Below are 12,810 nucleotides of genomic sequence, written 5' to 3' on the forward strand. Positions count from 1 at the left end.
TACATGTAGGAAAATGCAAATAGATCCATATTTATCACCCTGCACAAAACTAAAGTCAAGTGGATTATAGACCTCAAAATAAAACCAGACACACTAAATCGGTTAGAAGAAAAAAGTGGGGAAAAGACTTGAACTCATTGGCACAGGAGACAACTTCCTGGACAGAACACCAACAGCACAGGCTCTAAGAGCAACAATCAATAAATGGGACCTCATGAAACTGAAAAGCTTCTGTAAAGCAAAAAACACTGTCATCAGAACAAAACGACAGCCTACAGACTGGGAAAGGACCTTCACTGAACCTATATCTGACAGAGGGCTAATATCCAGAATATATAAAGAACTCAAGAAGTTAAAATCAATAAAACAAGTAATCCAATTAAAAAATGGGGAACAGAGCTAAACAGAGAATTTTCTGTAGAGGAATTAGAATGGCAGAGAAACACTTAAAGAAATGCTTAACGTCCTTAGTCATCATGGAAATGCAAATCAAAATGACCCTGAGATTACACCCATCAGAATGGCTAAGATTAAAAATTCAAGTGACAATATATGCTGGAGAGGATGTGGAGAAAAGGGAACCCTCCTCCATTGTTGGTGGGAATGTAGACTTATGTACCCACTTTGGAAATCAATCTGGCACTTTCTCAGACAATTACGAATAGTGCTTCCTAAAGATCCAGCGTATATCACTCCTTAGGCACATATCCCAAAGATGCTCAAGTACACAACAAGGACATTTGCTCAACCATGTTCTTGGCAGCTTTATTCCTAATAGCCAGAACCTGTAAACAACCCAGATGTCCCCCAATGGAGGAATGGATACAGAAATTGTGGTACATTTACACAATGGAACACTACTCAGCAATTAAAAACAAGGAAATCATGAAATTTGCATGCAAGTGGTGGGATCGAGAAAAGATCATCCTGAGTGAGGTATCCAAGAATCAGAAAGACATACAGGGTATGTATTCACTTATAAGCGTATATTAGTCACATAATATAAGATAAACATACTAAAATCTGTACACCTAAAGAAGCTAAGCAAGAAGGAGGACCCTGGGTAAGATGATCAATCCTCATTCAGAAAGACAAATAGAATGGACATTGAAAGAAGGAGAAAACAGGAGACAGGGCAGGAGTCTACCACAGAGGGCCTCTGAAAGGCTCTACCCAGCAGTGTATCAAAGCAGATGCTGAGATGCATAACCAAACTTTGGGCAGAGTGTAAGGAATGAAAAAAGGGGGAGATAGTAAGACCTGAAGAGGACAGGAGCTCCACAAAGAGAACAACAGAACCAAAATATCTGGGTACAGGGGTCTTTTCTGAGACTAATACTCCAACCAAGGACCATTCATAGAGATAACCTAGAACCCCTGCTCAGATGTAGCCCATGGCAGGTCAGGATCCAAGTGGGTACCCTAGTAAGGGAAACAGGGACTGTCTCTGATATGAACTCAGTGGCTGGCTCTTCAACCACATCCCCCTGAAGGGGGAGCAGCCTTACCAGGCCACAGAGGAAGACAATTCAGGCAGTCATGATGAGACCTAATAAGCTAGGGTCAGATGGAAGGGGAGGAGGGTCTCCCCTACCAATGGACTTGGAGAGGGGTATGGGAGGAGATGAGGTAGGGAGGTTGTATTGGGAGGGAATGAGAGAGGGGACTACAGGTAAGATACAAAGTGAATAAACTGTAATTAATATAAAAATAAAAATTTAATTTAAGAAAATAAAAAAGAAAAGAAAAAGAAAAAAAACTTTATTAGCTAAACCTGAATTAGTAATGTCATTAGCTAAGGCAGAAAAAGTAGTTCTCAAAAGCACTTTCTTTTTGCTCTGTGATTTAAGACATGCTGTATACACAACCCATCAGTGGATCCAGCAGAAACCCCGCCACCTCATCGCACTAGAAACACAGCTGAGTGAAATCACTTCAAATCCCTTTGGACCTAATCTCTAACGAACCAAAGTGTATTTCTAAGTCAATATTTTTGCAGTTTCATGATTGTTTATTTAATAAAAAGCTATTATTTCATTGATATAAAACCTATCTGGAGTTTATTGTGTAATTAACCATTAGCTGTTTTAAAAGTAATGGAAAGAAATTGGTCATTTCAGGGCCTTTTATTATTTCTTAAGATAATGCGCTTGCATCATTTCATCAAATTAATGGAGTTACACTTTACCTTTAGTTACGATTTACCCCACAACGCATTGTCGTGTGCCTTTAGTTCTGTGGCACCTTGTTTTAATCATTAGTTAAGCTAAAGATAATGAAGGTCTTATCATGTGCCTAATTAGCCATGAAGTCTCTAATGGTAGTCTAACTCATTTAGATAGAGTCAGTTTGCTCATCTGGTTTTTAAGGAGAGGTTGGAGACAAAGCTAAGAGGAAAGGATTGCACACAGTGAGAGAGAGAGAGAGAGAAAGAGAGAGAGAGAGAATGCAAATGCATGTGTGTGTTTGCATTTGTGCATGTGTGTGAGTGCCTGTATGTATGTATGTACCTGTGTGTGCATGCATGTATGCATGCTTGTGTGCATGTGTGTGTGTATTCAAAGTAGCAGAATGAACCATAGTACAGTACAGCAATGAAACTTCTTGACAACTATGAAAGGTTTTTCCTGAATCAGTACAGTTCAAATACCAATTTTTTTCTGTATCCTCTACTCAAGTTTCTCTAATCATCAAAGTAGAAGCTTCTCTTTCCTAAATTTATGGTATTTTCTGAGTTTCCCAGGCACAGAGCAGATGTGAAAGGAAGATGAAAAACATTCTTACCTCATTCTTCAGTTTGCTCCCTGAAAACCTTAAAAAAAGATCGTACACTTTCCATTAGTTTGAAAGAAATAACTACAGCAAGAAACGACAGAGAACATTAAAAGTACTCTGTTTCACAACATCATTACTGCTCAAATGGCTATAACATAGTTAGGGGGAAGAAATTAAAATAAAAAATATTGCCGGAAGTTGGATAAAATTTGATGTAAACAAAAACACTTTTTTTTTTTGAGACGGAGTTTCTCTGTGTAGCCTGCCTCTGCTTCCCTATGTGCCGGGATTACATGTGTACACCACTGCACCTGGCTAAACAAAACCAGTATATTAGAGGTTTGCATGTGCCCTAACCTGTGTTTACATTTTGCTCTATGTAGTCGCTAGTAAACTGCTATTGCAATACCCAAATACATCTCACGTAACTCAAGCGACCTGTTTTTTTTCCCCTAAGATATTTTACTATTAAAATGATTTCCTCTCTTAAAAGTTATAAGTAATTCTTAACAACACCACAAGAAAAACCTCAGGTACAGTTTTAATTAGTATGATCCAGCATTTTCTAAAAACTGTGTACCCAATCGTCTTGTTGACTATAACCTCACATATTAATATCCTGCTTCTGATATCTAATGGCAGCTTAAAACAATGCGATCTCTGTAGTAGCATGCATTTTTGTCACAGAGATTCAAATGAGGCGGTCAGATCTTACTGTCTTAATAAGTAAGATAGCACTCAAAGATTGTGTTAAGCAATTTTTGTAACAACATGCTGTGTGATTAGAAGGTATTCAAATGTTCAGCTTTTTCAAACAATTATCACTTCAAAAATATCATGTTTTATTTTTATTGAATGCAGCCTGAAAATCGACTCAACCTTGTGAGTAAGTGAGAATATTTTAAAGATTTATTTATTTTTATGCTATGTGTACAGGTGGTGTTGGCTGCATGTATATCTATGTGCCATGAAGGCCAGAAGACGGGCATTGGCTCTCTTTGACCTGGTATTTTGGATAGTTGTTAGTTGGAGAATTTGGATCCACTGAAAGAACACGTACTATTAACCCTCAAGCCATCTTCTCCAGCACCTGAATAAGTGCCAGCTTAAAGGCAAATCTGCTTCCTTGGACTCTCCTCCTCATCTCTTGAGGACACTTAGTTCACTATTACTTTTTAATTAACCATTAAAATTATATAATTTGCCAAGTATTCTAAACTATATAATGATAATGTTCACACTCAACTGAGAGTAGGTTCGAGAAACAGAAGAAAACATGTTCTTAATAAGCAAGATATCAATGATATTTAATTGAATAGACATCACACATATTTAAAGAAATGCAGAAATGTACACATTATCACTCTACCTTGTCAGGCCCTTTCCAGAATAAACCGAGTGGTAATATGCACTGCTCTCTTTGATGCCAATCCCATAGTAATGGTACCTACAGCAAGATAGGAACCATTTTTGTATTAGCGAAAAAGAAAGAAAACTTAGGAATGACTCAGCTAACCCAATAAGAGCTGCCACCCACAGAAGACCTTCCCTGTCAAGTGCCACTGCCAAACTTCCTGCCATGTTTTCCCATACATGTGCATCTGAGGTCAGGAAGTTGAGATGAGGAAGTAAAGATGAGAACATTTCCACTAGGCTGCAGACTAACTGTATTTTAAAATGTCACTTTTTGGCATTACCATATAAGTCTAAAGTAGATAGAGCAATGGCAGGTATACGCTTCAAGCCATTCTGATGTCATTAGCAATAAAAAAGAAAAAGGAGGGGACTTGATGTAGTAGTTTTATACTTAAACATTTCCATGGCCTAGAAAAGAAGTACATATAGAAGGTTTAGATAACATGTCAAAATATCTTAAAATATAAGTCAAGTAAATGAGCTATTGTATAAGTTATTTCTGTGCTATTACATGTATAGTATAGTGCGTACTCATAATGACCTAGCAAAAATACTTTGGGATTCTTATATTCGTGGAGGTCCTGGTGAAAGAACAGTAGTGGAAGGAAATCCTCCTTTGCACCACTTATCAGCTCTTGATTTGTTCACTGTGGAGGAGGGGTTCTGCATGCTCCAGATCCTTCCACCACTCAAAAGCTTCCCAGAGCCACTCTATAATCTAGGGTCATATACACAGGAAGGGTAAGATGGCCTCCTTTGTAGGATTGGGAGCAGGTCCCCAGATCTAAAGGAAAAAAGGCAGTTTAGATGAGGAATGTCAGACTATAGACTTCCTGATGATATCAGGTCCAGAGCCTCCAAACACAAGACCTGTGGCAGCAAAGCTGTTTCTATTGACTTAAGGTCACTTGAGTTTAGAGAGTGGTTTTAAAACTTACATACATATATACATACATACACATACATACACATACATACATGTATATGCATGTATATACACATATATATGCATATATGTATTAAAATGATGTTATATTTGAAAAACAGTTTGGAAGAGTGATGTTTGTAAATATAAAAGACTGAAAAAATTTAAGCTCTTAGTTTGAATAAATGGAAAATGGTAGCTTATTAATCTGAACAGAAAATTCCCATAACTACTCCACTTTTATAGATGGTAAAAGCTCTGCTATGTAACATGAGGCAAGAAGGTCTCTAAGACATGAAGAAAGATGGAAAAATAGGGAGTGTATGAAAGCTCAGAAATACTGAACTGATTTTACATGTTTATGGTAAAAGAAAGATGCTTAATTAATAAAGACATGGCCAAAGGAATACAGTAACAGAAATCATTAAACAGTGAATAATTAATAAACAGTAACAGCAGTTCTTAAATTATGAGTAAGATAGCAGATTTCTATGCATTTGGTCAGATACAGTAGTAGAATTAATATTATTATTAATTAATTGAATTAATAGTAGAATTAATATTAGTAGTAGAATTAATTAGTAGTAGAATTAATATTAATATTATGAGCTTGGGAGTTTGAAATAAACATTAATGTCCCCTTTTTAAAACTTTAGAGCTGAGATACCAGTACAATGTCCCTACACTAAAAGAAAGCAATGTTCAAAGACAAGGGAATCTTTGCAAATTGAAAAACGTCATAACTTTGTGTTCTTTTACAAAGTTTACTGTTTGCTCTCCATACTTTGCAGTTTAAATAACTTCACTTTAGCTCCTTGCTAAAACAATGTATGCTAAGCATCACTTCAAACATTCATTAGACTTCTCCTATCATCTTGTTTCTCATCTCTAACCCCTCTTTTCAACCTGTAATAAAATAATTCTATTCCATCATAAAGTGGTTTGCAGTCTACATTACCTTCACAGGTGAATGGCAACCAATTAAGTCAAAGAGGCAGCCATGAATTCAACAAACACCAAAGCATGTCTATCATGTCTGGCCACTGGGACAATTGTTAGAACAATGATGAACAAGATAGACATGGAAAATTGGGCCAGTTGTTTATCCCAGTGCATGGCCTCTGTGCTAAATGCCTGCCTGTCCAGCTGTAGTGATCATACTGACACTGATCAACCCTATGGCATGTATTCCCAGGTTTTAAAATTACCTGAAAGTTGAATTTGTTTTAAATTGTAACATCCTTCAAGGTGGGTTTGTATTTCTTTACCTTACTTATGACTTTTAAGATTGTTTTCATAGACACCCAGAAGTTTCTTGTTTTTAGAAAATGATTTTGTTGTTTATTTTTTATTACCACTGCAACCACTAGAGCTGGAAAGTTCACAAATGGAAGATTTTGTTTCTACTTGAATTCAATGTCAAGCTTTTGTGAATTTTATTCACTGATCAAAGGTAACTGACAATCAACCCGGACACCAGGCATCTGACTTGGTCAGTTGCCTTCACCTCCACAATGGAGAAGCAGCAGGTTTTCTTATTAGTAATGTCTCCTTCTTTAGGAATGATGAAATGACAAAACCTATTCTGTCGATGCAAGCTCATGAACATGCCTGTAGATAGGGAACCATGGTAATAAAGAATCTTCTTCAAATGTATTCTGTGTGCTAAATTGTAGGGATTCAGTGACATATAAATGAGGGTCTACACCCTGGAGGAGTTATCAGGCTTGGAGCAGGAAATCATGCAAAGGATGAAATGCAACTCCAAATTAACACATGCTATGCCAGTTGAAGAGGGTGATAGCAAATGATAATAAAAGTAGTTGCCATTTATTGAGCCCCTACTAATGTAAAGAACTTTGTTCATATATTATTTCAAATGCCCACAGTCTACAAATAGAACATTATCTCGATTTCATAATCAAGCTTGAAAAAATCTATGATTTATGTTAAATTTTATTTCTTTATTATGGGAGGAATTCACATGATGTATGAGTGTGTACATAATGTGGTGTAACTGCGAGGGCCTATGTGTGGACATCAGAAGAACAACCTTGAGGAGACAGTTCTCCACCCTGAGTTCTAAAATCCAAGCTCAGATGTCAGGCTTGCTGGGCAAATGCTTTTACCCAATGTGCCATCTTACTGACCCTGCAGTTTATTTAAAGGTTATTTAACAGCCCTATGGATTTGAAGGCAAAAGCCAAGGCCATAGTTTCTATTTCAACAGCACATGTGGCTTTCATCACTAAAACACAGATGATCAAACTAATTTTGTATCTGAAGCTTACACACAGTTGAAATTCTTCCTTCAACTATAGTTTGAATATTTTGGCACACATGCACACTCTCTCTGGAAGTTACCATGAGCTAAAGTAGCACAAATAATCATCATGAATCCCTAAGACCTGTAGTGTTGATTGGGATGAATCATATTAAACCTTCCACATGTAAATAAAAGCCTTCCAGATTGCAGACTTCCTGTAACAGGGAGTTGTTGAATAATACTTGTTGAATAACTGAATGATTATATGAAAAAAGCTTTAAAACTAACAATGTGTCATAAATGACCGTATAGGAATTGCTTGCCAATTAAGGTCAAGCAGATATAATTACGTATGTGCACAATCTAAAATTTGGCAGAGATCAAAATATTTTATCTCATGTGATATATGGAAATCTGCTGACTCCTTTCACCCAATTGCAAGCACTTTGTAAACTTAACTGTTTATTCCTGGATTACTTGGTCTCCATAAAGAGTTTGTGCTGGCTCCATCCATTGTTTTGTTGAACTCTGCTGGCAATAAATGTCTTTCTTTCTTCCTGGGATAAGATACTCTCTTAGGCAACTTTAAGACATATTGTTAGTGTGCGGAACTTCGTAGTCTCTGAGACAAAACTAATCTCTCTGTCCACTAAATTCCATTCTTGGCCATTTATCCCATTGTAGCCTTATCCCTGTAATCATTTGTATCTCTGTCCTAAGCTTAAGCACACAGATTTGAAGAAATCCTCAAACATTTATAAATCTTTGTGTCCTAAGAATTTGAAAACCAATAAAACATAAACTTAAATCCAATTATTTTTTTTCAGTAAATACCTGACACTGTCAATTTCCGTGTTACCAATAAAACACTTAGACAAAGGCAAAGTTGAATGCTTAAACATTTTTTAGGACAGACATGAGGTCAGCAAGTTTAGACAGGAAGCTGTTGGTAACACAAGTCTCCGGACTCTTCTCTATCCACTGCCAAGCTTCAGTGCGTTTCCTAGCTAACTCTTTGGGAGCAAATAAAACAATCTTTTCCCCTTAAGCTTTCTTTTGGTCTAACAAGGCACCTGTTATCGTCTTGGTGATGATTTAGTGTCTTTCAGAAAGGAGAGATAGTGCGCGAGAACCCCTGTCTTCTTGGAGTTAAACATAAACCCCGTAAAGCTGGGAGGAGTGGGTTCATGCAGAGTATGCACGGATTCTTCATCTCCGCTGCAGCGTTTTACAGCACCAGCTTGTCATTGGTAGATTCTGCTTAAGTTAATTCTGCTAGGAAATGTTTCCAGGAATATTACAACAAAAGAACTAATACGTGCTAAATAAGAGTGAGATTTGCTTCACTGTTTTGACTTATGTATCTCCACCTGCTAACTTGTTTCATGGGCTATTTTTAACATTTCATGCTTCTTTAACACTATATGATTACATCCATTTGACAATAGGAGACATCCTGTAAATACCATCAAAATTGTGATTAGCTATGCTCTCTAGAAAAAAGTCACAAAATTATCCTAATTTTCTATCAAAATTGCATCCATTCATTAGCACCAACTATCCTCTGCCTTATGTTTTATGTCAAGCGACTGATGTCATTTACAAGTTATGAACACACAGAAATGATTAATTAATTTATGGGCTCATAATATAACTATAAGAGACTCTTAGTCGACTGAATAAAACTCTCATGTTTCTCTTTCACTGCCAGCAAATTCACATTGTGTCTAGCATTCTTCTTCCCCAGCTGATCAGCATATGCCTATGCTTATATTGCCTCTTTTACTCATCAGTTCTTATATAGAATTCCTGAAACATATGTTCCCACTAAGCTAGTAGCCCTGATGTTAGTTGTTTACACTAGGCAAATGATAACTGATAAGGAAATGATGGGGTTAAGCTGCTCAGGGGCTTGCAATAACTTGCTGTGATAAGAGCAGCTGTCATATCAGTTTTTATTAACCCACTAAATCACCACTAATAAATAAGATAATAGCTTTTTCCCATCATGTCTAAAAACCAAGATTTGGTGGATCAAAGTCTACCAGAAATTAAAATGTAACTTTGATTCAAACTGCTCGCCCTGTGCATGGTATCTATTAAAGAGCTTGCCCATACCCTTCCTTATTTTGATAATTTATTTTTAGTAAAGACATACAGGTTCTTTTTTTTTTTTTTATTTGTATTCCCGGAGAATAGCCACTACTGAGACTATAAATATAATGACTGTTAATTAATATCAATAGTGAAAGTTCATTTATAGCAGATAATATCTTATGATTCTTTATACCTCCAAAGTTCTTTAGAACTAAGCACTGTACCTCAATTCCAATTGAATGTATCAATTACTCCTTAAATACTCATAATCATGAAATATTCGTGAATCTTATTCTGTCATGCCTATAGAACTTCATTTTTTTTGAAAACCTAAATTTGAAAATGTTAAGGAAACTACAGCTCCATGTTTTCTCATCACAAAGAGGAGAAGAAGAAACATGAAGATAAACTCAGTTTCTGTCTTAGGGGCTACCTAGATACAGAGCATGTTATTGAGGTTGGGAAAATAAGGTTTAAAAACCAGAAATGGAGTTCATTTGATTTGTAGAGTTTGTTATCAATTTCCCACTCCTGGTCACATATGTCACTGTTTCTCAACCTGTAGATTCCACATATTGCTATGAAATGGAAAGTGACTTTGCTCCATGAACCCCCAAGTACATCTAAGTCAGTTTCAGAAACCATGGTACCTACTTCCTGTCCGGAACACAGAACAGCCGTTTAAGACAGACATCACCTAGCAGAAATTCCATATGAAAGTCCCAAACTATTTATAAATTAATTATTCTATAAGAATATAGAAAAAGAAAATTTACTTAACACTACAATAAAATGACTTGAAATTCTGGAAATAAGCATGATTTACTGATTTTCCTAAATAAGATTACTTTATTTATATTTCTGTCTCACTTGTCCATATTATTATAGGTATAAAACATTTTTTATAAAATTTAAATCTATGAAATACTAAACACCTAGCAGAAGTAACAGTTGGAAGATAATTTATTTGCTTAGAGGATTCTTAAGGTTAAAATTAGGAGGTTAAGAGTATATTAGTGGTGTAAATTTGCTTTCATATAAAATATATATCACTAGAACTAGTGATTCAAGGTTAATGAAATATTATTGTCTTTGAAAAAGAATCTAATAATGATGAATCTTAATAACTGTTTGAGCAGTACAAAATTAGTAAAAACTTCAATTAAAAAGATAAAGATAATAAAAAGTTTAATAAAGTAATTGTTTTATTAATATGACTGATATTAGAAACAAGTAGGTTTTTTTACTTTTACTACTTGACAAAGCAAAAACTTTAGAGTCAGGTGAACCTTGGTATAAATGCTAATTATTAGCAGATTATGTCATTGCCAAGTCAATAACTTCTAAATGATTCCTACCTAGAATCATCATTGGAAGGATTAAACCTAATGAAAATGTATATATGAGTCTAACATACAGTTTAATAAACAATAACTTTTCATTGCATTGCTGATTTTTGATGCCTCTAGACACAATTTTCTCCTATCAAAGAGTATCATTGTAAGGTTGAAAACATGTTTGTTTTTTTTTTTTTTTTCAATGCAGTTTATTCAGGAACCTTGAACAATCATCTGACCCTGGGGAAAGCCAGCCCACAGCTTAAATAGCCTCTGGGTAGCCAACCCCAGCGTGCCACGTGGGCAATGCAGATAGATCCACATGTTTTATCATCCATTAATATTATTAATATGTTATTTAATTCTCAAAACAATGATCTACGATATCACACACCCACTTTACTGATAAAGGCTGAGAGGTCTGTCCACTGTCACATAGCTACATATGGAAGCATAGAATTCTGTCTGATTTCTCCAACTTTAATTCGGGTTCCAAACATTAGGCATGCTGTCTTACATGTGCTATCTTTCAAAACAAGATCTGAGGATGTCTTTTAGAAACATAAACAGGAATGTTACCTGAATAAGAACAATTACTACCATTTCCGACATGTACCTTCCTATATCTTTCAACCTACCTAGTTTACACAATGCACATTATTTCTACTTGCAATATAAAAATATCCAAAAGGGTTATAGCCATGCCATAAAAAGCAAATGGTATATCAATAAGGCAGGAAAGATTCCAATCGTTATGCCTTAAGCAAGTCTATGGCTCTTGATTATCAAAAAGGTTGCCAGAAGTCACCAAATGTTGCTCTACCAATGTCAGAACTGGATGTGGCTGTGTCACAATGGGCACAGTTAATGATTCATCCCTAATCCTAATGGCTCCTTCTGGGATTAATTGACTTTCTCTGCAGCCTGCCCATCCGCCCTCTTGTAGAGCCTGTCAAGAGGATTGCTTGTGTTGCTTTGCCTCTTTGGCCCCTATCTTCCGACTTCAAACACTGTCTGATCTCACCTCCACTTACACAACACAGTACTTTAGAAATCATCAAACTCAACTAAGCCAAGCCTCACATAAAGTTGACTTCTTAGAAGGAAAAGTTTTTTTTTTTCTTTTCCCACTGTGATATTTCATTTTTCTTTCCCAGGCCATCGTATTTTTTAAATTAGTTAAAATCAGCAATGTAAGTGTATTGATTGATACTAAATAAAGTGTTAAGAAACAGAAAGGGTTAGGTGGAGAAGGGAGAAAGAGAGGGGATTGGGAGAGGCGGAAGGAGGGAGCTATAGGGGGGATACAAAGTGAATAAACTGTAATTAATAAAAATTAAAAAAGATTTTGAATACTAAAAAAGAAACAGGAAGGATTAAAAGTGAATGAGATAAAAGGGATATCTGTCATTGAAATATTGTCTGCTTAGGAAGGAGCTTTTAAAAAATTACATTGAGACAAATACTAACAAACAGCAATGAGAGCGCAAAGAACCTACACAAATTAACAGAATTAGAGAACAGTCAAAAAGGAAGCTTCAGGACTCATACCTTTAAGTGGCTAAGATTTCAAAATATATACAGGAGCAAGAGTGTCTGAAGCAGGGGAAGCTAACATAGAAGAGAGACATTGGGGAGATTCAAAGGGTCCTGGCATGATAGGTTAGAGACAAACATAGCAATGTGAGAACTGAGAAGTAAAACAGAAGATAGAAAAGCAGGTTGAAACTAAGTCATAACAGACTTTGACTATCAAGGTAAGAAGCTGTCTTTAAGAGTGGAAATTGTAAAGCAGTGAGATTATTTAGATGGTAAAAGTGCTCACTGCCGATCCAGACAAAGCAAGTTCAGTCCCTGGAACATGCATGTCAGATGGAGAGAAATGACTCCCAAAAGTTAGCCTCTGACTTCCACATCTGTGCCATGCCTGGGACACATATAAGCACACAAACATGCACACACACACACACACACACACACACACATACACACAC

The 12,810-nt window shown here is 36.1% G+C and overlaps 1 protein-coding gene across 1 annotated transcript in view; it reads right to left on the reverse strand.

The window, feature by feature from the left end:
* Rfx6 (regulatory factor X6) overlaps window positions 1–12,810 on the reverse strand; it is a 57,336-nt gene that overhangs the window by 37,498 nt on the left and 7,028 nt on the right. The window contains exons 5-6 of the mRNA XM_060373297.1: window positions 4,145–4,222; window positions 2,785–2,812 (exon numbers count right to left, since the gene is read on the reverse strand). Coding sequence (XP_060229280.1) covers window positions 2,785–2,812; window positions 4,145–4,222 — 106 coding nt within the window. The remainder of the gene's footprint in view (window positions 1–2,784; window positions 2,813–4,144; window positions 4,223–12,810) is intronic.

The sequence above is a fragment of the Meriones unguiculatus genome, chromosome 20 (assembly GCF_030254825.1).
Source record: "Meriones unguiculatus strain TT.TT164.6M chromosome 20, Bangor_MerUng_6.1, whole genome shotgun sequence".
Lineage (NCBI taxonomy): Eukaryota > Metazoa > Chordata > Mammalia > Rodentia > Muridae > Meriones > Meriones unguiculatus.